Source organism: Stegostoma tigrinum, unplaced genomic scaffold (genome assembly GCF_030684315.1).
Source record: "Stegostoma tigrinum isolate sSteTig4 unplaced genomic scaffold, sSteTig4.hap1 scaffold_212, whole genome shotgun sequence".
In the NCBI taxonomy this organism is placed as follows: Eukaryota; Metazoa; Chordata; class Chondrichthyes; order Orectolobiformes; family Stegostomatidae; genus Stegostoma; species Stegostoma tigrinum.
This window is the reverse complement of record NW_026728149.1, coordinates 36,395-63,952: the sequence shown is the minus strand read 5'-3', so window position 1 is coordinate 63,952 and position 27,558 is coordinate 36,395. Positions and strand designations below refer to the sequence as shown.

Sequence of the window (27,558 nt, the reverse complement as noted above, 5' to 3'; positions counted from 1 at the left end):
GAGTAGGGGAGTCAAAAACTAGAGGGCATAGCTTTAAGGTGGGGGGGAAAGATTTAAAATGAACGTAAGGGGCAACGTTTTCCAAGCCGAGGATGGTGTGTGTAAGGAATGAGCTGCTGGAGGAACTGGCGGAAGCAGGTACAATTAGAATATTTAAAAAGCACTTGGATGGGTACATGAATAGGAAGGGTTTAGAGGATATGGGCCAAATACTGGTAAATGGGATTAGAAAAATAAGGATATTCTGTTCACGTAGATGAGTTGGACCAAAGTGTTCTGTTTCCATGCTGTACGTCTCTATGACACTATGACCATAATTGAGTGACACTGGTCAAGATGGGAATCCTTGAATCCAAAAATGATTGGCCCACACCTATCATTCCACTGATAGATGGAGTATACATCTGCGCTGCTTACAAGTTTGCTACTAATCCAGCATTATGTGCTGAGCAGTATGCTTTGCCTGTAATCGATGACCTACTTGTTGGACCAGCTAGAGGTCTGCTTTTCAGTAAGATTGAACTTAGTCAAATCTATCTCCAGATTAATAGAGTTCCTGAGTCACGGAAATACTTGATTATTGTAACACGTAAAGTAGTATTCAATAACAAGAGATTTCCATTTGAAATCCATCCTTGCTTGGATTATTCTAACATGCCATGGATCAGATTTGAAGTGGATTGAAAGGAGTCTAGTGTTGCCAAGACAATATTTTACTCACAGGGAGAACCTAAAAAAGAGCATCCTCACAAGTTAGATTTGAAGAAGTGAGGAAAAATGACTATGATTTTTAAAAATAATTTCCATACAATACTAAGGCCATATCATTGATGCCGTGGGATTATACAAGCCCCCTTCAAAAGTAAAAACTGAAGTTCACTGTGGGATGCTGTAAATCAGAAACTTAGAGATTGCTGAAGGATTTTAGATTACCTTTGCCAAATGAGTTGACAACGAACAGTCCCTATGTAGACATTTTCTACTTCGAGCAAGTAGGGAACACTCTGGCAACGGTAGGACAAATTAAGAGAGACAGTCAAAATGACCCACGACTACGTGAGTGGTGGGTGTGGTACTGCAAAGGGAGCAACCGGAACTGAAACCATTTGTCACGTGGAAGCTAGAACTATCTATACAAGGAGGAGGTCTCCTGTGGGGAATGAGGGTCATCACTCCATCACAGCTAAGGAAACGCATGTTTAAAGGTCAGGATTGGGATTCCCGGAAGGTATGTTGCCTGCCTGGTGCCAGGGTCCGGGACGTCTCCGATCAGGTGTATAAGGTTCTAAAAGGGGAGGGCGAACAGCCAGAAATCGTGTTACGTATTGGCACTAATGATAAAGCCAGAAAAAGGATTGAGGATATAAAAAGTGATTTCAGGGAGTTAAGATGGAAGCTGCAAAGCAGGACGAACAGAGTAGTGTTCTCTCGTTTACTACCGGTGCCACGAGATAGCGAGGCGAGGAACAGGGAGCGGGCGCAGTTGAACACGTGGCAGCGCAGCTGGTGTAGGAGGGAGGGCTTCAGTTATGTAGACAATTGGGATGCCTTCTGGGGAAGGTGGGACGTGTACAAGACGGACGGGTTGCATCTGAACTGGAAGGGGACCAATGTCCTGGGTGGAAGGTTTGCTCGAGTAGTTCGAGACGGTTTAAACTGGTATGGCAGGGGGTTGGGAACCTGAGCTGTATACCAGAGGGGAGAGTTGATGCAGGTGAGGCAGTAGCAAGAGGTAGACCAGCTAGTGGGAAGGATTTTCCTGGGAAGGAACCAAGGGATCAGTTAAAGTGTGTTTGCTTTAATGCAAGGAGTATCAGGAATAAAAGTGATGAACTTAGAGCATGAATCAGTACCTGGTGCTATGTTGTTGTGGCCATAACAGAGACATGGGTTTCTCAGGGGCAGGAATGGTTGCTGGATGTTCCAGGGTTTAGAGCATTTAAAAAGAATAGGGAGGGGGGAGAAAGAGGAGGGAGTGTAGCACTACTAATCAGAGATGGTATCACAGCTACAGAAGCTTCCATTGTCGAAGAAGATCTGCCTACTGAGTCAGTATGGGTGGAAATTAGGAACAGCAAGGGAGTAGTCACCTCGTTAGGGGTTTACTACAGGCCCCCCAATAGCAGCAGGGAGATTGAAGAAAGCATAGGTCGGCAGATTTTGGACAAGTGCGGACGTAGTCGTGTTGTTGTCATGGGTGACTTTAACTTTCCCAATATTGATTGGAACTTCCTTCGAGCAGAAGATTTGAATGGAGCTGTTTTTGTAAGGTGTGTTCAGGAGGGTTTCCTAACTCAGTACGTTGACAGGCCGATGAGGGGAGAGGCCATTCTAGACTTGGTGCTCGGAAACGAGCCGGGGCAGGTATCAGATCTTATGGTGGAGAGCATTTTGGTGATAGTGACCATAACTGCCTCACATTCTACAGAGCTATGGAGACGGAGAGGATTAGGCAAAATGGGAGGATATTTAATTGGGGAAGAGGAAACTATGATGCGATTGGACATGAGTTAGGAAGCATGGACTGGGAGCAGTTGTTGCATGGTAAAGGCCCTATAGACATGTGGAGACTGTTTAAGGAACAGTTGTTGCGAGTGAAGAATAAATATTTCCCTCTGAGACAGGCAAGAAGGGGTAAGATAAAGGAACCTTGGATGACGAGAGCGGTGGAGCTTCTAGTGAAAAGGAAGGAGGTAGCTTACATAAGGTGGAGGAAGCTAGGGGCAAGCTCAGCTCTAGAGGATTACAGGCAGGCGAGGAAAGAGCTCAAAAATGGTCTGAGGAGAGCCAGGAGGGGGCACGAGAAAGGCTTGGCAGAACGGATTAGGGAGAACACAAAGGCATTTTACACTTAGGTGAGGAATAAGAGAATGGTCAAAGAAAGAGTCGGGCCGATCAGGGATAGCATAGGGAACTTGTGTGTGTGGAGTCTGAGGAGGTAGGGGAAGCCCTAAATGAGTTTTTTGCTTCTGTCTTTACGAAAGAAACGAACTTTGTAGTGAATGAAACCTTTGAAGAGCAGGTGTGCTTGCTGGAATGGAGAGAGATAGAGGAAGCTGATGTGCTGAAAATTTTGTCAAACATGAAGATTGACAAGCCGCCAGGCCTGGACCAGATTTGTACCCGGCTGCTTTGGGAAACGAGAAATGCAATTGCTTCGCCACTTGCGAAGATCTTTGCATCCTCGCTCTCCACTGGAGCCGTACCTGAGGACTAGAGAGAGGCAAATGTAATTCCTCTCTTCAAGAAAGGAAATAGGGAAATCCCCGGCAATTACAGACCAGTAAGTCTCACGTCTGTCGTCTGCAAGGTGTTAGAAAGGATTCTGAGGGATAGGATTTAAGACCATCTGGAAGAGCATGTCTTGATTAAATGCAGTCAACACAGCTTTGTGATGGGCAGGTCATGCCTCACAAACCTTATCGAGTTCTTTGAGGATGTGACTAGAAAAGTTGATGAGGGTCGAGCTGTGGATGTGGTGTATATGGACTTCAGCAAGGCATTTGATAAGGTTCCCCATGGTAGGCTCATTCAGAAGGTCAGGAGGAATGGGATACAGGGGAACGTACCTGTCTGGATACAGGACTTGGATGAGGGGATTGAAGGATGGGTCAGCAAGTTTGCAGACGACACGAAGGTCGGAGGTGTTGTTGACAGTGTAGAGGGCTGTTGTAGGCTGCAGCGGGACATTGACAGGATGCAGAGATGGGCTGAGAGGTGGCAGATGGAGTTCAACCTGGATAAATGCGAGGTGATGCATTTTGGAAGGTCAAATTTGAAAGCTGAGTACAGGATTAAGGATAGGATTCTTGGCAGTGTGGAGGAACAGAGGGATCTTGGTGTGCAGATACATAGATCCCTGAAAATGGCCACCCAAGTGGACAGGGTTGTTAAGAAAGCATATGGTGTTTTGGCTTTGATTAGCAGGGGGATTGAGTTGAACAGTTGTGAGATCTTGTTGCAGCTCTATAAAACTTTGGTTGGACCGCACTTGGCATACTGCATCCAGTTCTGGTCACCCTATTGTAGGAAAGATATGGATGCTTTGGAGTGGGTTCAGGGGAGGTTTACCAGGATGCTGCTTGGACTGGAGGGCTTATCTGACGAAGAGAGTTTGACTGAGTTCGGACTTTGTTCATTGGAGAAAAGGAGGAGGAGGAAAGGGGACCTAATTGAGGTATACAAGATAATGAGAGGCATACATAGAGTTGATAGCCAGAGACTATTTCCCAGGGCAGAAATGGCTAACACGAGGGGTCATAGTTTTAAGTTGGTTGGAGGAAAGTAAAGAGGGGATGTCAGAGGAGGGTTCTTTACACAGAGAGTTGTGAGAGCATGGAATGCGTTGCCAGCAGCAGTTGTGGAAGCAAGGTCATTGGGGACATGTAAGAGACTGCTGGACATGCATATGGTCACAGAAATTTGAGGGTGCATACATGAGGATCAATGGCTGGCACAACATCGTGGGCTGAAGGGCCTGTTCTGTGCTGTACTGTTGTCTGTTCTATGTTCTAACTTTGGATTGTTGGACTCAAAGCATTGGCTTTGTTTTCTCTTCACTGATGCTGCCAGGCCTGTTGAGTTTTTTTGTTTCATAATCAAGCTTCTGCTTTTGAACATTTCAGCCTCCTGGTCGTTCTTGGAACTGAATAGCCTTCCCGCTTATTTTTATGTCATCTGCAAACCTGGCAATAGTATGTTTGCTTCAAGTATATAAGTCAGTAATATTTTGACAATAAGTATGGATCCAGCACTGATCCCTGTGGTACTCCATTAGTTACACCTCCCTTCAGCCCAACTAACACTTCCGCCATCTACGATCCGACCCCAGCACCCATGACATTTTTCCATCCCCACCCTTGTCTGCCTTCCCGAGTGACTCCCTTGTCCACTGCACACTCCCCTCCAATCCCACCACACCCAGCACGTTCCCGTGCAAAGGCAGGAAGTGCTACACTTGCTCCCACACCTCCTCCCTCACCCCCATCCAAGGCCCCAAGATGACTTTCCATATTAAGCAGATGCTCACCTGCACATCTGCCAATGTAGTATACTGTATCCACTGTACCCGGTGTAGCTTCCTCTACATTGGGGAAACCAAGCGGAGGCTTGGGAAGCGCTTTGCAGAACACCTCCACTCGGTTCGCAATTTCGTTAGAGAGAAAAAGTTTGAGAGGTGACTTCATTGAAACATATAAAATAATCAGAGAGTTAGAGCCTTTATCCTTTATCCGGCAAGCACGAGGGGGCATAGCTTTAAATTGAGGGGTGAAAGATACCGGACAGATGTCAGTGGTGGTTTCTTTACTCGGAGAGTAGTAAGGGAATGGAACGCTTTGCCTGCAACAGTAGTAGATTCACCAACTTTAGGTACATTTAAGTCGTCATTGGATAAGCATATGGACATACATGGAATAGTGTAGGTTAGATGGGCTTCAGATCAGTATGACAGGTTGGCACAACATCAAGGGCCGAACGGCCTGTACTGTGCTGTAATGTTCTCTGTTCTATAAACACGTACACCCCCCAGTTGCGAACCATTTTAACTCCCCCTCCCATTCCTTAGACGACATGTCCATCATGGGCGTCCTGCAGTGCCATAATGATGCCACCCGAAGGTTGCAGGAACAGCCACTCATATTCCGCTTGGGAACCCTACAGCCCAATGGTATGAATGTGGGCTGCATAAGTTTTAAAATCTCCCCCTCCCCAACTGCACCCCAAAACCAGCCCAGCTCATCCCCTCCCCCCACTGCATCCCAAAACCAGCCCAGCTCATCCCCGCCTACCTAACCTGTTCTTCCTCTCACCTAACCCCTCCTCCCACCTCAAGCCACACCTCCATTTACCACTTACTAACCTCATCCCGCCTCCTTGATCTGTCTGTCCTCCCTGGACTGACCTATCCCCTCTCCACCTCCCCACCTACACTCTCCTCTCCACCTATCTTCTCCTCTATCCATCTTCGGTCCGCCTCCCCCTCTCTCCCTATTTATTTCAGAACCCTCTCCCCATCCCCATCTCTGATGAACAGTGTCGGCCCAAAACTTCAGCTTTTGTGCTCCTAAGATGCTACTTGGCCTAGACAATAAAATGTGAGGCTGGATGAACACAGCAGGCCCAGCAGCGTCTCAGGAGCACAAAAGCTGACGTTTCGGGCCTAGACCCTTCATCAGAGTTTATTATCTTGGATTCTCCAGCATCTGCAGTTCCCATTGTCACTGCTACTTGGCCTGTTGTGTTCATCCAGCTTCACACTTTGTTATCTTGGATTCTCCAGCATTAGAGTGGTTTGACTGGCATTCGATGTTTTGACAAAGTTTGCCAGATTTTGTTGGCATCATGTGAACTAACATTGAATTGATACTTGCTTAACTACTAATTATTTTTGGTAGACGCTGTAGAACATACCATATGTATGACAAAATAGCAAAATTACAAGAGAAATCTAGTTCAAAACCGAGGTAACAGAGCACCTTTTTAAAATTAACAAGAACATATAATTAACACACTTAATAGCTGTGGCATAGTGTGATTTAAAAGAATGCTGATGACCAGAAGTGAAATAAGGGTTGTAAGATCCACTATTTGAAACGGAGAAAGAGCCAATTAGATTGTACTTTGGATTTGGATGTAGTGAGAATGAACATCGCTTGAAAAAGATGGATGTTTCAGGTTAAATTGTTCTGAGTCCTGCTTCATAAATACAAAGGAGGGCTTCATGACATACAAAGCTACTGTTCCTCCACCATTGTTCTGCAGGAATTACTGAACCAAACAACAGAATATGACCAGCATCACTGACGGTTCCCTCGTTGGATTTGACATGTTGCATTTGAGAAGGAAATGGCCTGTTTCCATCATTCCAGAGTACTTTTGTGAATCCTTGTATTTATTTCTGGGCCAAATACAGGAATTAATTTTATTTAATAGCTCCAATAAGTTAAAACTGTAATCGAAGTTAGTTTTCTTCCTCCTTTGTCGTGTATCTGTTGGAGTTGCACATAGCACAACGCGTCTTGGATCAACACAAATTGACACAAAATGAGCAACTTCTAAATGTGACTGAAGTAATCAACCGTTTAATGACCATTTATGATGGTTTGGAACAAAATCACAAGGACTTGGTCAACGTGCCACTCTGTGTCGAAATGTGTCTGAACTAGTTGCTGAACGTCTTTGATACCTATGTATGATTTACACTTTAATGTAGTAAGTTTAGATTGTCCTAAGGTGCACTAAACTGCATGCGACATATTGGATTTTGATATGTACAGGATCAGTTAAGTAAATGTGAAGATTGTCGACTGATTAAAATCAATCCGAGTATTGTTGACATAAGGTTTCAGTATGTTCTAGTTTCATTTCAGTTCAACAGATAAAGTAGTTGACAGTTTTAGCGACTTTTGTTTTAAATCAATAAAATTGAAACTGATATACTTTTGATTCCATTTGGTCAGATCTGCCCAGGATCATGTAGACATCTTGACATTCTGATTGTAATGCTCTTCACGGTGACAAATGTTAGTGTTGGAGAATGACGTGTATAAAATACACAATATGAACATCATCCAGTTAATGTCAAGGAATAAACGGCCAGATGTAGAATAAATTTTCATATGACCCTCAATCTCATAGAGTCATACAGCATAGAAATACCATATCTATGCCTACCAACAAACACCAAGCTGCACTAATCTCATTTGTCACCACTTGGTCCAGAGCCTACTTTGACCTAGCATTTTAAATGCTCATCCCAGATGCTTTTTAAATGTTGAGAATACCTGCATCAAAAACCCTCTCAGGCAGTGTGCTCCATATGTCTGCCACTTTTTAGATGAAAAAGCTTTTCCTCAGACTTCCTCCAAAGCATTTAATCCTCACCTTAAACTTGTGCCATCTGGTCTTAGACACATGTGCCATGGGGAATGGATTCTCACCATGTATTCTGCCCGTGCCTGTCATAATTTTCTATGCCTCAATCAGATCCCCACCCACACCTCCGCCTCCTCTGCTCCAAGGAAAACAAACCCAGCATACCAGTCTATCTCATAACTGAGACTTTTTAACCTAGCCAGTATCTTGAAGAGCATTAACTGTGCCATTGTGGTGTTTTCCAGGCTAATTGTCCTTCAGCTTATCTCAGTCAGATTGTTTAGTAAACTCCATTCCGGAATAATGTTATGCACTTCACTTGGAAATGTATTAAGACTGTGACAGTATATTGGGGAATCCTTGCAAGCGGAGAGAATTTTATTTTCCTTCAGTCCAAGCTGGATATAATTCTAGGACTTGGAGATGAAAGTCCGGGGTTAATCTTTCGGTGTCCTTCTCTGCACCCGACATGACCTCCAATTTTTCATTTGTATAAAGTTGAGCTTTGTCTGCATGAGATGTGTTCCAATATTAAATCATTTTTGCGACTGTCAATTTTGACATTCTTCATTTGGTGCGTACCCATCATATTGATTGCAGCTCAAGTTCCTTCTGGATGTCAAAACCAAAATGTTTCATTTTGCAGTAAAATTGCAGACATTGAGCTGAAATTCGCGCTAGGGAGCAATGAAAGGCATAGATTATTTCTCAGTACCACCCTCATTAATAATTATTCCCTTTTTCTACCTGCCAGACAGGAACTAGATGCTGAGAATTACCGAAATGAAATTCAGAGTGGGTGTGTGGTGCTTCCACATTGCTCAATGCTCCTCTGGATCCCCAACTTGGACACTAGTCACCAGCATCTCCAGCCACACCCATCAGTAGCACCCCATGTCCACAGTTTTGACATGTGGCATGTTCCAGCCTCAGCACATCATAGCACATCTCAGATCTGCTTTCAGTACTCTTCTGTACTTCATTGCTGCATTTTGGATTGCAGCAGCCCCCCTCATTGCAGTGCTGCTGCCAGGGCACTTTTATATGCAGGAACAGGCACCCATTCGTGTATTGGGCCACGTTACACATCAGGACACCTTGCTTGAGCTCTCCACTCTCATTTTGTCCCTGCATGAATGCTAACAGCTCCTCTGCCTTGTCTTCATTTGCCTTGTCTTTTTATGGGTTGCCCCCTCTGCCACATCTCACAGACTCATAATGCTAGTATATTGATTAACTTTTTGGCATCGAGACCAAGCCAGACAGCTTGTCATGTTTGTCAGCAGTCATCAATCAAAGGAGTGGATGTGTTGCCGTTCAGCACCGTGATATGTTGATCTCACACCTGCAGCATGTGCCAGCTGCAGAAGCACAGAACGCGTTGCATTGTCTCCAACCTCATGGTCATGCTTCATGTTCTGAGGGGAATGGTCTCCAGTCAAGGGAGGCAGTTTCAGGCAGCAGGTCTAGCTAACTCCAGGGCATTGTCTGATATCACTCGAGGGGCTTGGATGCAATCAGTTGGCTGCTCAGAATGATCATGGTCAGGACACTATCCTCATAGGTTGTGAGAAGTCAAACGTTAGACACCTCACTACCTGTGTTGGCTCTTTCTGCCCTACTGTGGGCTGTTTTTCCTGGAATGAAACAAAGGGAGGGATTGAGTGAGATGAAATGAGCTGGAGCATTTGTTAGTGCTCATGTATGTTTGGGAAGGGAGGTGAGGTCTCCTGGGTGAGAGCAAGAGGCACAGAGAACATACAGGAATAATAGCCTTGGGGCCTCAAGTAGACGAGAGCAAGCGAAGACAGACATTGAATGCTTTGGTGAGAATGGTATTACGTGAGCTGTGCTGAAGGGTGGTGCAGAATTAGAGAGAGTGTGAATGTGAGGTAGCACAGAACAATGAGGCTCTTCTTCTGTTGGAGCAGGGATCACTGATCTTGCAGCAATGCTGGATGGTTCTTTTGGTGGTTGAGACTGCATTGACACTGGACAGCCTCAGCTGAGTCTGGCCGAGTCTTGTGTCATGGCCTCCTGTGCTTGTCCTTGGGAAAGAGGACAGTTCTGCACTGCACCAATCCATCCACCAGGACTTCCAGGTCCCTAACTGTAAAATAAGGTGCTAATTTCCCCTTTCCTACCCTGTCTGGGACAAATGCTATGAACTGTACAAGGCAGTTCTGGATTCTGAGCATTTTACTGGTTCACAATAGCCTTTAAACATGGCACTAGTGCCAGTAATACCAGGATGGTCCAGTTACGATGAGTAGGAGAACTAACTAGCATCGGCTGAGAGAGGCACAATAGGAGCATTGTTGCCAGTTATTGAATAGGTTTGCCACAACAGCGTGAGAAAATCTTTTCGGTCTTTTGGAGAGCTACTGTCCTTGCAGTGCAATAAAAATGACGCTGAACTGATTCATTCCAGTGTTTTAGACCTGAAGATTTAAGAACAGAATTAGACCATTCAGCCCATTGAGTGGGATCAATCATTCTCAATCCCATTCTCCTGTGTCCATACTAAGCAAGAACATATCTATCTACGCCTGAAATCAACTCTGACTTGGCCTTCACAGGTTTCTGCATCAACGAGTTCCACAGATTCACAACTTTCTGACTGAAGAAATTCCTCCTCATCTCCATCCTGAAGGGTAGTCCCTTTGACTCTGAGGCTGTGCCCCCAGGTCCTGGTCTCTCCTACTCGTGGAAACATCATCTCCATGACCACTCTATCCAGGCCTGAATTACCTTCAGTGTGACCCCCTTCATCCTTCTAAACTCCATCGAGTACAGACCCAGAGTTCTCAGCCATTCCTCACATGACAGTCCCTTCATCGCCAGGATTATGTTTGAGAACCTCCTCTAGACCCTGACAAAGGCCCGCACATCCTTCCTTAGACAGATGGCCAAAAACTGCTCTTAATATTCCAAATGCAATATGACCAGAGCCTTACACAGCCTCAGCAATACATCTCTGCTCTTGTATTTTTGCCGTATGGAAATGAATGCTGACATTGCATTTGCCTTCCCAACTGCCAACTGAACCTGCATGTTAAAAGAATCCTGAACTGGGGCATCTTTGTGCTTCAGATTTCTGAAGCCTTTCCCCATTTCGAAAATAGCCTATACCTGTACTGCCACTTCTCTACAGACTCTCTGTGACCTCCCCACTTCCTCAACACTACTTGCCTCTCCACCTATCGAAATGTCATCTGCAAACTTAGCAACAACCCCCTGTGGACAACAATACCATTAGTTCCTTTGTCCAGATTGCTAATGTATAAGGTGAATGGCTGTAGTCTGAACTCTGATGACTGTGGAACTCCTGTAGTTGCTGGCTGCCATCCTGCAAAAGACCCTTTTATTGCCACTCTCTGCATTCTGCCAGTTAGCCGATCCTCTATCCATGCCAGTACCTACTCCCTCACACCATAAGCTCATTTTTTTTATTTTGAAGCGTCCTGTGTGGCACCTTGTCAAAGGCTTTCTGAAAATCCAAACAGATAAAGTTCAATGGCTCTCTTTTGTTTTTACTCACTGGTTACATTCTCAAAGAATCTAACAGAGACCTTCCCTTGACAAAGTTGTGTTTTCTCAGCCCAATTTAACATGTAGTTCCAAGTATTACCATGTCCTTCCAAGTACTCTCCGATCTCATCCTTAATAATGGATTCTAAAATCTGACCTAATGACCAGCGTCAGGCGAACAGGTTTTTCTCGTCTTTTAATTTCTTGTCTTTTGCCTCCCTCCATTTTAAACAGGGGTGTTATATTTGCCATTTTGTACTCCTTTGGGACCCACCCTGACTCCAGTAATTCCTGAAAGATCATCAATACCTGCATGGTCTTCTTACTTATCTCCTTCAGAACTCTGGGGGGTAGTCCATCTGGTCCATGTAATTTACCATCTTCTCGGAATTATAGAATTCCTACAGAGCGGAAAGAGGCCATTGGGTCTGCACCATCTCCGTCAAGAACATCCCACCAAGACCCAGCCCTGTACTGTGTCCTGGCAAGCTCACATTTGCCATGGCTGATCCACCTTGCCTGCACATCTTGGACTGTGGATGGAAATCAGAGCACCTGGTGGAGACCCGTGCGGACATGGGGAGAATGTACAAATTCCACACAGACCCTTCAGCTTCCCCTGTACCTTCTCCTTAGTGATGGCCACCGCACTCACTTCTGCTTCAGACTCCCTTAAAGTTCTACTACTGGTGCCTTCCAACCTGAAGACTGATGCAAAATACTTGTTCAGTTCCTCTGCCATTTCTTTGTTCCCCAACACTACTTATTTGGCCCCTCTTGAAATTTTCTTTGGATTTACAGGGGTGTTTTACAATAACAATATCTACTTTATTGTGTTGACAAATGGATTGTTGAGATGATCACAGAAACAATAAGCAAAATTCGTCAGTACTCTCAATTAACAATCATATATATATTAATATCACAATCAATGCATTTCCATCAGGTAAGCACGTAACTGGATCTTTCTAACCCGGCAGTTTTCACTTTTCATTTCTCAGATTTCACTCTCAGACAGAACAGTTGATGTAGTCACACTGTTCGTTAAAAATAGCATCCACTGTATTTTTCCCCATGTTGTAGCTCGTGGATTTGTGTAACCTTCATGTATAGAATCTGTGTTCGTTTTCAAGGAATTTATTACTTTCGTGATTTCAGGTGTTACATTCAGAAGGGTACCATGCTGCAATTCGAGCCTGCTGTTTCCAGAGTAATCCCAATGTGGAAGATTTTAAAAAGTATGTAAATTTCCCTAATTTACCTGTCTTTTAGATCCAAACTGATGAAGACCACGGTCCAGGTTTCTGTTCTTAACAAGAATGCCTATTTATTGCAAATGCATAGATTCTCACTACAGACAGATATTTACAAAGATTGGACACATATATGTACAAATTAAAACTGTAAGGCCCCTGTAAACTCATCTTCCTGCAGACAAACTTCGAGGGGAGAAGGATAAAACATGGATATTATAGGTGGAAAAAAATTCTAAGTCAGCTGTTCAGTGGTCCCTGTTCACAGGATTTGCGAAGATGATCTTGAGGATATAAAACAAATGAATAAATATCCCAGAGTGACTTATTATCTATTAAAACCTGTGTTGATGATATGGCATTGCTATGATCATAAAGTAGAACATTGTCCAAGTTCCTGTGAGCATTACCGTAGTTTTCATTTGTATTCTCCATGTCGGGAACATAGTTAATTTGTACTTTACTGACTAAGTGACCTTTGCTCATCTACAGTTCAGTTGCAAACAGGCAATATTTTATTATTCTAATTTCGTAACTTTGGTTTGGAATTTTGTCATGGGAAATGTATTTCACTTATGCTCCTCTGCGTAATTGTAGCCAATCCTCCATTGGCAAAGAAGCACACAACTACAGCAGTTAATAAAAGAAAGAACTGCATTTATGTAGCATATTTTATGGTCTCCGGTATAAAAAGTACTTTATAGGCAGCTAAACTACTTTTGAAATGTCGTCACTGATGTAGCATAAGAAAACATGTCGGATTTAAAATAGTCAGAAGTAAAGAAAATGAAATAATAAAGAAATAGTAAATAGTAAAATGAATATGAAATTATGAATGTAAAGAAATATAAAATCTTCAGCCCCTTGCGAGTGGAGACATAGAATCAGGAGATGCAGAGTCAGTGTGGAGCCTACCAGGGAGGAGGCAATTCTGGATCTGGTGTTGGGCAACGAACTGGATTTGATCAGGGACCTCGAAGTAAGGAAGCCATTAGAGGTAGTGATGATAATATGATAAGTTTTAATCAGCAATTTGAGACGGAGAAGGGAGAATCGGAAGTGTCAGTATTGTAGTTGAACAAAGGGAACTATGGAGCGATGAGGGAGGAGCTGTCCAAAGTTCAATGGTTCAATACCGTAGCAGGGATGGCAGTGGAACAACAATGGCAGGTATTTCTGGATATAATGCACAAGGTGTAGGATCAGTTCATTCCAAAGAGCAAGAAAGATCCTAAGGGGAGGCAGGGACGGCCATGGCTGACGAGGGAAGTTAAGGACTCTATAAAGATAAAAGAGAAGAAGTATAACATAGCAAAGATGAGTGGGAAGCCGGAGGACTGGGAAGGTTTTCAAGAGCAACAGAAGATGACTAAAAAGGCAATACGCAGAGAAAAAAATGAGGTACAAAGGAAAACTGACCAAAAATATTAAGGAGGATAGTAAGGATAACAAAGTGTGGAGCTGGATGAACACAGCAGGCCAAGCAGCATCTCAGGAGCACAAAAGCTGATGTTTCGGGCCTGGATGAAGGGTCTAGGCCCGAAACATCAGCTTTTGTGCTCCTGAGATGCTGCTTGGCCTGCTGTGTTCATCCAACTCCACACTTTGTTATCTTGGATTCTTCAGCATCTGCAGTTCCCATTATCAAGGAGGATAGAAAAAGGTATGTGAAAAAAAAATGGTTAAGACTAGAATTGGGCCCTTGAAGACAGAAAAGAGTGAATTTATTATGGGGATCAAGGAAATAGCAGAAGAGTTGAATAGGTACTTTGGATCTGTCTTCACTAGGGAAGACACAAGCAATCTCCCAGATGTAATGGTGGCTGAAGGACGTAGGGTAATGGATGAACTGAAGGGTATTTATATTCATCAGGAAATGGTGTTGGGTCTGAAGGCTGCTAAGTCCCCGGTACCTGATGGTCTGCATCCCAGGGGACTTAAGGAGGTGGCTCTAGAAATCGTGAACGGATTGGTAATCATTTTCCCATGTTCTACAGATTCAGGATCAGTTCCTGCAGGTTGGAGGGTGGCTAATGTTGTCCCACTTTTCAAGAAAGGAGGGAGAGACAAAACAGGAAATTATAGACCGGTTAGCCTGACGTCAGTGGTGGGAACGATGCTGGAGTGAATTATAAAAGATGAAATCACAACTCATTTGGATAGCCGTAACAGGATAGGTCAGAGCCAGCATGGATTTACGAAGGGGAAATTGTGCTTGACTAATCTTCTGGAATTTTTTGAGGATGTAACTGTGAAGATGGACAAGCGAGAACCAGTGGATGGAGTGGACCAGGACTTTCAGAAAGCCTTTGATAAATTTCCACAGAGGAGATTAGTGAGCAAAATTAGGGCACATGTTATTGGGGGCAAAATACTGAGTTGGATTGAAAATTGGCTGTCTGACAGGAAGCAGAGAGTAGTGATAAACGGGTCCCTTTGGGAATGGCAGGTGGTGACCAGTGGGGTACCACAAGGTTCGGTGCTGGGACTGCAGCTGTTTACAATATACATTAATGATATAGATGAAGGCACTAAAAGTAATATTAGCAGATTTGTCAATGACACAAAGCTGGGCGGCAGTGTGAAATGTGAGGAGGATGTTATGAGAATACAGGGTGACTTGGACAGGCGAGGTGAGTGGACGGATGCATGGCAGATGCAGTTTAATGTGGACAAATGTGTGGTTATCCACCTTGGTGGAAAGAACAGGAAGGCAGATAACTATCAAAATGGAGTCAAGTTAGGTAAAGGGGAAGTACAACGAGATCTAGGTGTTCTTGTACAGAAGTCAATGAAAACAAGCACGCAGGTACAGCAGGCAGTGAAGAAAGCTCATGGCATGCTGGCATTCATAACAAGAGGAATTGAGTATCGGAGCAAAGAGGTCCTTCTGCAGCTGTACAGGGCCCTGGCTTACAAGGATGAGAGGGGGTCTGATTGAGATGTATAAGATTATTAAAGGATTGGACACTCTGGAGGCAGGAACCATGTTTCCGCTGACGGGTGAGTCCAGAACCAGAGGACACAGTTTAAAAATAAGGGGTAGGGCATTTAGAACAGAGTTGAGAAAAAAACTTCTTCACCCAGAGAGCGGTGGATGTATGGAATGCTCAGCCCCAGAAGGCAATAGAGGCACAAGTCTCTGGATCGTTTCAAGAAAGAGATGGATAGAGCTCTTAAAGATAATGGAATCAAGGGTTATGGGGATAAGGCAAGAATAGGATACTGATTGTGGATGATCAGCCATGATTATAATGAATGGTGGTGCTGGCTCGAAGGGCTGAATGGCCTACTTCTGCACCTGTTGTCTACTGTAAAAGTTAATTGTATAAGATTGATTCAGACGGTCCCATATTTCTGGTGTTGGCAGCTTGTTCAGATAGGGAAAAGAACATGGTTGATCTTGATGAAGGGCCTAGGCCCGAAACGTCAGCTTTTGTGCTCCTGAGATGCTGCTTGGCCTGCTGTGTTCATCCAGCCTCACATTTTATTATCTTGGAATCTCCAGCATCTGCAGTTCCCATTATCTCTGGTTGATCTTGATTCTGCTCCTGTTTGTGACACAGTAGCCTCTTCGATCAACAATTCTTGAATGTTGATGGGACATTGAAACGCAGGTAGATTATCGTGATCACTTGTTGAAAATGGATAGCAGCCAGTAGTTCTCTTTGCTCTCAACCAGTGACCAGTAGGCAATGGTCAAACAGTACGTAACCCAGAGGCCACAAGCCCCCCTGAGACATGATGTCAGTTGAGTCTCGTGAATAACTACCCGCTCATGGACTGTCTGCCGATAAAGCATGGTATTAAATCTCACATACACTGCTCTCAACCATTTTAATCGAAGTATTTATCACTCGTTGTATAGAAACAGATCACACAAACTGAAATGGCATATGCGCAAATACCAACATAGAAGTTCTATATAGTAGCATTTTGTTTAAAGTTGTATTTATAAAATGAAAGGGTGAAATATTAATTTTCACAAATCATATTAAGGTGCTATAGAAATCTATGGAAGTGAGAAATTTGTTTTTTGATTCAATACATGTCTGACAAATGACAATTCAAAGAGATCTTTGTTTTAGCTCGAGTGGGTCGCGGAATCGTCCTCATTAGGGGCATTTAAGTGACTATTAGACAGGCATATGGATGGTAATATAAGATAGGGGTGGAGGTTTGATAGACCTGAGGTTTCGGGTAAAAGTTCGGCACAACATCGTGGGCTGAAGGGCCTGTACTGTTCGATGTTCTATGTATCTTATGCTGTATTCAAATCAGTAAAGTGAGTCAGTGACATTCTGCAATTTCCTTTTCCAGGGGTTGGAGTCGAAGAATCAGAGTGCTTTCTTTGAAAATTGTCTTGATGTGTCCATCCAAGCGTCAACTGGAGGAAAAATACAAGTGTCAGTACTAAATCTATCATTGCTGATGCACTTGTAAACTGTAGGTTTAACTGGAGGTAAACTTTGTTTAATAAACTAGCACACTCAATAAACTGACAAAAATTACATACCAGATGTTTACTGTCTTCTCATAATCTCTGTGATGTCTGGTGAGGGTGCAAGTGAGAAGGCTCTCTGCCAGTAAGTTTTAGTTCACGCAAAGTTACATCATTACTGAAGTTATTTATGCTGTAAATGAAGGAGAACAGTGATGTGTATATCCTGTGCATTATGTTCCTGTTATCGAGTGTGTGTTTTTTGTGTGTGTGGACCTATTGATCAACTGGAATTTTTGATTATTCAGCACATTCCTGGGACCACAGGTGCTGTTTAACAAAAGGTTTGCTGTATTAGTATATTTCTGTATTTAGTCACTGCCACGATGAGTGTTAAATCATAACTTGGTCTGTGCAGAATGTGCACAGTGCATTCCTGCAAGATAAATGATGCGCTACATATGTATGATGCTATTGTTTCTCAAAGACACTAGCCTCAGCAGCTGTTTTTGTTCCCAATCATGTTTTCATCATAAGAATACTGGGAAAAATATTCAGAAGTGTGGTATGACTCTACTGCTCACTTGCAGCAGTGATAACACTTCATGTTTTTGCCCATTTGTTGTTCTGTTGGTCAGCAATGTAACTCACAAACTAATGGGCATATTTCATTGAAAACTGATACATATGAGTATGGTCCAAGGAAGAACTGATTAGTTCTTGACAGATCTAGATTTATTTCTCTATTTTCTAAAGCATCTGTTAAAATTGGTAGGAACGGCAAATGATCATCTTTCTGGAATATTGTTGATTGATTTAGAATGTTGTGGATTGTGTCAGCCCTGATAGTAGAATTTGTCATAACTATCAAAATATGAGCAGATTTTTGAGAGCAGATTATCAAATTGGCCTGAAGCTTTCTCAGTGAGATGGAAGCTTTTAATAAAAGGATTTATTTTGTCGGCCTTGCATTTACAAAGAATCAGTCAAGTGGAGAAATGCCTCAAAGAAAAGCTGTGTAATTATAGACTCATGGATGTTTGGTGCACAGGAGGAGGCCGTGCGGTCCGTAGTTCCTGCACTGCTCAACAAAGTTCTGTCTACATTGAACTCACATGGCATTGATTTCCGTTTTGATTGTTTGGCCCATAGCCCTGGAGCCTACGGCAACACAAGTGAACATCTAAATACTGCTTAAATATTCAGACACTTTCTGAATCAGTCACACTTTCAGTCAGTGAGCTCAGGACTCCCACCACACTGGGAAAATAGGTTCTCCTCAGCTCCCCTCTTAGCTTTCTACCTGTGAACTTCAATCTGTGCCCCCTGTTTATTGACATGTCTACGAATGGAAAAAGCAACTTCCAGTTAACCTTTCCATGTCCTTCAAAATCTTAAACACCTTCACCATGTCCCCTAGTCTGCTCCAATCTTGGCATCGGTCAGATGGGCAGGTCAGTGGCGGATTGATGTAGCCTGAAGAAGGAATAAGATGAGACTACTTAACGTGGCAAAGCCTATCGTGCCCGATGGAGGTCAGCAATGGCAGTCAGCAGTGAAGTCCACTGGCAAGGATGGGCGGGCCCTAGCCCAACGCAGGGGAATACAAACCGTCACGGGGGAAGCCTCGTTCAGAGTGTCTGCAAATTCGTGGCTTAAGAAAGGACTGTAATGTTTGACTTTTTAAAGTTTTGTTTTTATTTTTCTACTGTTATACTAAGAAGTCTGTAGTGCTGAACTTTTTAACTTACTCATTTATTTTTCTAACATAGAACGTGGAACGGTACAGCGCAGTCCAGGCCCTTCGGCCCACGATGTTGTATCAAACTTTTACCCTCATCCTAAGGTCTATCTAACCTCCACCCCTACCTTATATTGTCATCCATTTGCTTGTCTAATAGCCAATTAAATGCCCCTAATGAGGCTGACTTCACTACCCTCTCCGGCATTGCATTCCACTCCCCTACGACTCTGAGTAAAGAAGGATGGATACCTTTTCTACTTCTGCAACTAAAATTTCGTACCAAGGTACTTTGTCCCTGAGATGACACCGTCTGAGGTGACATTGTACTCTTGTACCGTGTATTGAATACATGTGATAATAAAACCTAAATCTAAATCTAATGCATAGCAGGACACTGGGAAGCTTCGAGGAGAAAAGGGATGCTGGGGTGCTTGTTCATAAATTCCTGAAGGGGTCAGGACAGGCTAGTAAGGGTTGTTACAAAGACATATGGGACATCTCCCTTTATCAGTCGTGGCGTAGATTCTAAGAATGGGGAGGTCACTTTGGAGCTGTTTAAAAGTTTGTTTTGGCCACAGCTGGAGTCGTGTGTGGCGTTTTGGTCACCACCCATTAGGCCTTGTTAGCCCTCCAGAGTTTGTTAGCCCACATTTTTCCTGGTTGAGTTCCAATTGCTGTGCCCAGCTGACCAGTCAGTTGATCTCCTCCTGAAGTTTATTCATCCTGCCTGTCAACCAATTTTAGATCCAGTGTGCCACTTTGCCTTTGATCCCATGGCTGTTATTTACATGACCATTCCACCGATATCCTCCTCACTGAATTAGTGATTTGCTAGCGACACGGTCATACACTCTGTGTTTAAGCTGAAATGATGAATCTCATTGACAAATTTCAAGGGCCCTTGTGGCAAGCCCTGCACAACCCCACTCAAAGCAAACATCCTGTCAGATAGATATCTCTCTACCGTCAATCACCCTGTGCTCTCTGCCTCAGCCAGTTTTGGCTCCAGTGTGCCTCTTTGCCTTTGATCCCGTTGACTGCTGTTTTCTTGATCACTCTGCCAAGGGGGGCTTTACTAAGTCCACATCAAATGCATAAGCTCATCAACACTCCAACATCTCCTCAAAAAAGGATCAAATTTCTGAAACGTGACCTCATCTTAACAAATCCATACTGACTATCCCTGATTAATTCATGCAAGTACATTCTACCCCTAAGAATGCCTCTTTATAGCTTCTCCAGTGCTGAGATTATTCTGACTGGCCATAAATTTCTTGGTCTGTTCCTCTCTCCGTTTGTTCATAGTAGGACAACGTTAATAGTCCCTAGAGTCAGTAATTAAGAAAGCGCATGTAATGTCGTTTATCTCAAGAGGGTTGGAATATAAAAGCAGCAATGTGCCTCTGAGGCTTTATAAGGCTCTCGTTAGGCCCCATTTAGAATACTGTGTCCAATTTTGGGCCCCATGCTTCAGGAAGGACATTCTAGCCCTGGAGCGTGTCCAGCGTAGATTCACACGGATGATCCCTGGAATGGTAGGTTTAGCGTATGATGAACGGCTGAGGATCCTGGGATTGTACTCATTAGAGTTTAGAAGGTCGAGGGGAGATCTAATAGAAACTTACAAGATAATGAATGGTTTAGAAGGGGTGGACGCTCGGAAGTTGTTTCCGTTAGGAGGGGAGACGAGGACCCGTGGGCACAGACTTAAAATTAGAGGGGGTAAATTTAAAACTGAAATGAGACAACATTTCTTCAGCCAGAGAGTGGTGGGCTTGTGGAATTCATTGCCGCAGAGTGCATGGAGGCCGGGTTGTTGGATGCCTTCAAGGCAGAGATCGACAAATTCTTGATCTCAAAAGGAATCAAGGGCTGCGGGGAGAGTGCAGGGAAGTGGTGTTGAAATGCCCATCATCCATGATTTAAATGGCGGAGTGGACTTCATGGGCCGAATGGCCCAACTTCGACTTGTATCTTGTGGTCTTAAGGGGCTGGACATGAAGCCATTAGAGGTGAGTGTAGGTGGGGAGGGAGGGAGGGGATAGGTCACTCTGGGGAGGACGAACAGGTCAAGGGGGCGGGAGGAGCTTCATAGGTAGGGAATGGGGCTTGGCTTGAGCTGGGAGGAGCGGATGGGTAAGAGGAAGAACAGATTAGGGAGGTGGGGACGAGATGGGCTGGTTTTGGGATGCAGTGGTGGGAGTGGAGATTTTGAAGCTTGTGAAATCCACATTGATAGCATTGGGCTGCAGAGTTCCCAAGGCTCAGTTAAGGAAGGACAACAAACATTGATCAGTCAGTCATACATCCAGCAAGAAAACTTTATTTTTTTAAAAAAATAGGATGCATCTGTTAATCAAGTGGCAAAGCATTATCGAGTTTTGAGAAGATTTGTAGCTCAGGGTTCAGGTTCTGGAATGTAAGATTGCTCAATGAGCTGGAAGGTTAGTTTTCAGATGATTCGTCACCATTCCAGGTAAAATCATCAGTGAGCCTCCGGTGAAGCGCTGGAGTTCGGTCCCGCTTTCTATTCAAGTGTTTCGGTTTCCTTGGGTTGGTGATGTCATTTCCTGTTCTTTCTCTCAGAGGATGGGAGATGGATTTGGAGCCAATGTGTCCTCCCTGGTGTAGTTTGTGTATGGAATGAACTGCCAGAGGCTATTATACTCACAGTATTTAAAAGTCACCTGCATGGACACATGAATAGGAAGGGTCTGGAGGGATATGGGCAACATGCTGGCAAATGGAACTAGTCAGTTACGATATCTGGTCGGCCTGAAGGGTCTGTTTCCCTGCTGTACAACTCTGCGACTCTGTCTCTTTGTCTCCCCCTCCCCCTCTCTCATTTGCTCCAGACCCACCCCCAACCACACACACAATCTCTGTCTCTCCATCTCTGTGTGTGTGCCTCACTCTCTGTCTGTCTGTGTCTCTCTCTCTCTCGCTGTGCACTTCTCTGTCTCTCTCCTTCTCTTTCACTGTCTCTTTGGTCTTTGTGTGTGTGTGCCCCTCTCTGTCTCTGCCTCCCTCTGTGTGTGCTTCTGCCTTTCTCTCTCTCCGTCGACCCCCCCACCCACTCTGCGCCGCCCCTCCCCCCGCCTTTTCCTCCATCTCTCTTACTCTCTAGCCGAGCCTCTCCACCCGCTCAGCAGGGAGCGTTGTGAGTTTCTTTCGAACAAAGTTTAAAGATCTCTGTTTGAACCCAACCCATCCGCAATCAGACTGCATTTCTAATCCCTCTCTCTCTCTCTCTCTCTCACACACACACACACACAGTCTGTCTCTTTCTCCCTTTCAGTCAATCCCCTTCCTCTCCTGGTCCGACTCACGCCTTTTCCCACCCCCCGACTCTGCCTCGGCGATGAGTCCGCTGTCTGGATCCCTTGACCCAGGAGTGGGCTGAGGACCCAGCGGTTCGGCAGCGGGGATCATCGCACCACGCTCCTGGACCCCTACAACCTCCTGTTCTCCAGCGGCCTCCAGCATGACCACCGGGCTAGGAGCAGGCATCCGGGCTGCCGGAGCGCTCGCTGCTCAGTGGCTCAGCCCTGCGCCGCCTTTGCCGGGAGCGGGGATCCGAGGTGGGAGAAGGCCTCTTCGCCCGGCTCCTGGGCACAGCTACCTGCCTGAACAGCTGCCTGGCACCGAGCCTGCGCTCCCCGAGCACCCGGCCTAGGGTCCGCGACGCCTTCCGGGGCTGAGTAGCCGAAAACTATCTCCTACTGCAAGGTGAGAGCGGGGTTTGGGGTGAAGGGAGGACTGGGGACATGAGCACGGTCCCTGTTTCACATCCTGCGCCGCTCCTATCACAAGGCGAGGGGTTGGGAATGTATGTTTTGGGGGTGAGAATAGCCCTCCCCGGGTGAGGGAAGGCTGGGGACATTGGGAGGGTGTCTGTTATACAGCCCTGCGCGGGTTTCCGTAGCCGAACAGCCGACTGCTCTCGTACTACAAGGTAAAGGGAAGGAGGGGGTTGGAATGGGGTGGGGTTTCGAGGATAGCCGTCCTGGAAGTGAGAGGACATGGTGAGAGTCACTATTGTACAGCCCAGTGACTGAATGGCTTACAGCTACTGCAAAAGGGTCGGTTTAGGAGAGGGGTGTTGTAGGGAGGTTTGGGGTCACGGGCAGAGCTGCTTTCTGCAGCTGAACAGCTACTGCCACAAGATGAGATGGGAGAAGGTGTTTTCGGAGTGAGGGGATGCCCCCTCACCCCGCCGCTGTGGGAAGTAGGATCTTTATCGCACAACCCTCCGTAGCCGAATAGCACTCCGACGACAAGGTGGGAAGGCAGGAGGGGCTCCTGGGGATGAGGGAAGGACAGAACCAGGGTCAGTATAAGGTTAGGGGCTGAACAGACCCCTTCCAGGGGCTGAGGGGAGCTCTTGATGCCCTGCACCAAGCGACCAGCCGAGATCGACCTGCAGCTCTCCGACTACAAGGGGACCCTGTCTCAGAGGCTGGAGCATTTCTAGCCGGAGCTCTGAGGGAAAGGGTCATCGCATCCAAAACGTTATCTCGGTACTTTTTCTTCACAGATGCTGAGCATTTTCAGCAACTTGTGTTTGCATTTCTACCCGGAGGTGGGTTTGTAGAGAGACACCATGGGAAGGGAATGGGTGTGGGGTTTGATGGGGCAGTCACAGAGACTGTCGAGAGAGAGAGAGAGGCAACCCCTGTGTCCGGGTTTGGAAAATCTCCGGCAGTGCTTCATTTCTCTCTCAGCCGAAGGCGCTGCGTGCTTTGGTTTCCTTTGCTCTTGTACTCTCTCCCCCTGTGAAAGCCAGAGTGAGAGAGAGAGAGTTTGTGGTGGGAGAGAGAAAAGGGACAGAAAGATGGAAATAAAGGAGCATGACAAGGGAGTGAAATTAGGGCCAGCAGAGGTGAGAGAGGGGGAGAGAATCAGAGTGAGGGAGGAAGAGTGATAAAACACAAACAAAAGAGAATGGGAGGTAACGAGGTGTTCATGAGCATGAAACAGCAGGACATGCAGCATCAGAGGCCAGGGAAGCTGATGTCAGCCTGTCTGCTGTGTTCATCTCCCTTCCTCCGTTCCCCCCCTCCTCCTGCCCCTTTGCCCCCCTCCTCCTGCTGCCCCTTTGCCCCCCCGCCCCCTCGTCCTCCTGCCCCTTTGCCCCCACTCCTCCTCCTGCCCCTTGCCCCCCCTCCTCCTCCTGCCCCTTGCCCCCCCTCCTCCTCCTGCCCCTTGCCCCCCCTCCTCCTCCTGCCCCTTTGCCCCCCCTTCCTCTTGCTCCCTCCATTCATCCATTCCTTCTTCCAGTCAGTCCTCGCTCCCTCCCTCCCTCGCTCCCTCCCACCAGCCATCCATTCCTCCCTCCCTCGCTCCCTCTAGTCAGTCAAAACAACTAAGAAAATTACAGCACAGGAACAGGTCCTTCAGCCCTCCAAGCCTGCGCCGATCAAGATCCTCTGTCTCACCTGTCACCTATTTTCTCACGGTCTGTGTCCATTTGCTCCCTGCCCATCCACGTGCCTGTCCAAATATATCTTAAAAGATGCTAACGTGTCTGCGTCTCCCACCTCCGCTGGCAACACGTTCCAGGTGCCCACCAACCTCTGTGTAAAGAACTTGCCATGCATATGTCCCTTAAACTTTGCTCCTCTCACTTTGAACTCATGACCCCTCGTAATTGAGTCCTCCACTCTGGGGGTAAAAAGCTTTTTGCTGTTCACCCTGTCTATACCCTCATGATTTTGTTGACCTCAATCAGGTCCCCCCCAATCTCCATCTTTCTCATGAAAATAATCCTAGTCTACTCAACCTCTCTTCATGGCGAGCACCCTCCATACAAGGCAGCATCCTGGTGAACCTCCTCTGCACCCTCTCCAAAGCATCCACATCCTTTTGGTAATGTGGCGACTGGAACTGTGCACAGCAGTCCAAATGTGGCCAAACCAAAGTCCGATACAACTGCAACATGACCTTGGCAAGTCTTGTACTCAATACCCCATCCAATGAAGGAAAGCATGCCATATGCCTTCGAGACCACCCTATTGACCTGCGTTGTCACCTTCAGGGAACAATGGACCTGAACACCCAGATCTCTCTGTTCATCAATTTTCCCCAAGACTTTTCCATTTACTGTATAGTTCGTCCTTGAATTTGATCTTCCAAAATGCATCACCTCGCATTTGCCCGGATTGAACTCCATCTGCCATTTATCTGCCCAACTCTCCAGTCTACCTATGTTCTGCTGTAACCTCTGATAGTCCCCTTCACTATCGGCTTCTCCATTCCTCCCTTGTAGTGTGATTAGGCAAGACTAAGGAGGCATAGAATGGGTTAGCAAAATGCAGGGCAATGGGGACAATTGAATTGTGGAGCTGGTTTAAGGAGCAGATATTGCGTGTCCTTGATAGGTACGTCCCTGTCAGGCAGGGAGGAAGCGATCAGCTAAGGGAACCGTGGTTTACTAAAAAAATTGTATCTCTTGTTAAGCAGAAGAGGGAGGCTGATGTGACGATGAGACCAGATGGTTCACATGAGGTGATGGAGAGCTACAGATTAGTTAGGAAGGATTTAAAGAGAGAGTTAAGAAGAGCAAGGAGGGTACACGAGCAGACACTGGCAGGTAAATAAAGGAGACCCCGAAAGCTTTCGATAGGTATGTGAGGAATAAGAGGATGACTTGGGTAGGCATAGGGCCAGTCAAAGACAGAAGTGGGAAGTTGTGTGTGGACGCTGTGGAGATTGGAGAGGTGCTAAATTAATGTTTCTCATCTGTTTTCACTGAGGGACAGGAGAATATTGTAGAGGAGGTGACTGAGTTAGAGGCTACTAGAATTGAAAGGGTTAAGGTTAGTAAGGAGGAAGTGTCATCAATTCCACAACGTGTGACGGTAGGTAAAGCCCCTGGGCCTGATAGGATTTGTCCGAGGATTGTCTGGGATGCTAGGGAGGAGGTGGTGGAGCCTTTGGCCTTGATCTTGGAGTCCTCATTATCTACAGGTTTCGTACCAGAGGAGTGGAGGATTGCAAATGTTGTGCCCTTGTTCAAGAGGGGCAGTAGGAATGACCCAGGCAATTATAGACCTGTGAGCCTTAGGTGTGTTGCAGGAAAAATTTTGGAAAGGATTATAAGAGACAGGATTTATAATCATCCAACAAGCAACAACTTGATTGGAGATAGTCAGCATGGATTCGTCAAGGGCAGGTCGTGTCTCACAAACCTCATTGAGTTTTTTGAGAAGGTGACCAAACATGTGGATGAGGGTCGGGCAGTTGGCGTGGTGTACATGGACTTGAGTAAAGTCTTTGATAAGTTTCCCCATGGTAGGCTCTCGGAGAAAATACAGAGGCTCGGGATTGAGGGAGATTTAGCCATTTGGATTAGAAACTGGCTTTCGGTAAGAAGGCAACAAGTGGTGGTTGATGGAAAATATTCAGCCTGGAGTCCGGTTACGCGTGGTGTGCCTCAAGGATCTGTTTTGTGACCACTGCTGTTTGTCATTTGTATAAATGACTTGGACGCAGGAATTGGTGGATGGGTTTGTGAGTTTGCAGATGACACTAAAGTCGGTGGAGTGGTGGACAGTGTGGAAGAATGTTGCAGGTTGCAGGGAGACTTGGATAAACTGCAGAATTGTCCCGAAATTTGGCAAATGGAGATTAATATGGATAAATGTGAGGTGATTCACTTTGGGCGGAATAATAGGAAGGCAGAACACCGGGTCAACGGAAAGATTATTGGCAGTGTAGATGAGCAGAGGGATCTTGGTGTCCATCTACATAGATTCCTGAAAATTGCCACTCAGGTTGATAGTGCTGTTCAGAAGTCTGATGGTGTTTTAGGTTTCATTGGTAGAGGGATTGAGTTGCGGAGACGTGATGTCATGCTGCAACTCTACAAAACGCTCGTGCGGCCTCGGTTCGAATATTGCGTGGTCGCTCCATTACAGGAAGGATGTGGAATCGTTGGAACAGGTGCAGAGGAGATTTACCAGAATGTTGCCTGGTCTGGAGCGAAGGTCTCATGAAGAAAGGCTGAGGAACTTGGGTCTCTTCTCATTGGAGAGAAGGAGGCTCAGGGGGATTTAATAGAGATATATAAGATGGTCAGTGGATTAGATAGGGTGCACAGTGAGAGTCTTTTTCCGAGGATGATGACTTCAGCTTGTACAAGGGGGTGCAGCTACACATTGAGGGGTGATGGATTTAAGACAGATGTCAGAGGCAGGTTCTTTACTCAGAGAGTGGTAAGGGCGTGGAATGCCCTGCCTGCCAATGAAGTTAACTCAGCCACATGAGGGGCATTTAAACAGCCCTTGGATCAGCATATGTTTGACAATAGGATAGTGCAGGGGAATGGGCTTCGATTAGTTCACAGGTCAGCGCAACATGGAGGGCCGAAGGGCCTGTTCTGCGTTGTGTTCTTCTATGTTCAGTTACAGTTCACAGATTACTCTACCACTCATTTTAGTGTTGTGTGAAAAGGATAATGAACATCTGCAGAAGGACGCAGAAAGTGTCAGTGAATGGACAATGGCAGATGGAGTGCAACGATGGTAAATGTGAGACTCCATTTTGGTAGCAATTAGGGCAAAATGGAGTATTAGTTAAATGGTGAAAAATTGTAGCATGCTGCTATTCCCCGGTTGAATGTTTTAAAGGCCAAGACAGACAGATCTTTGAACAGCAAAGGAATTGAGTTTAAAAATCGGGAGGGGATGCTTCAGTTGTATAGGGTGCTGGTG

The 27,558-nt window shown here is 45.6% G+C and overlaps 1 protein-coding gene across 10 annotated transcripts in view; it reads left to right on the top strand.

Moving 5' to 3' along the window:
* The window catches only part of LOC132207928 (utrophin-like), a 136,126-nt gene that overhangs the window by 73,201 nt on the left and 35,367 nt on the right, over positions 1–27,558 (top strand). For 2 of the 10 annotated variants that reach the window (XR_009444010.1, XR_009444008.1), the window contains exon 1: positions 21,029–22,573. Coding sequence is in view for 1 of the 10 variants with exons in the window: in XM_059643740.1 (XP_059499723.1) it covers positions 12,565–12,644; positions 16,980–17,076 (177 nt within the window). In the remaining 9 variants the exon portion in view is untranslated. Of the gene's footprint in view, positions 1–12,564; positions 12,645–16,979; positions 22,574–24,059; positions 25,437–27,558 lie in introns of those variants that run through there. The other 8 variants (XM_059643740.1, XR_009444013.1, XR_009444014.1 and 5 more) reach the window with 8 other exon arrangements.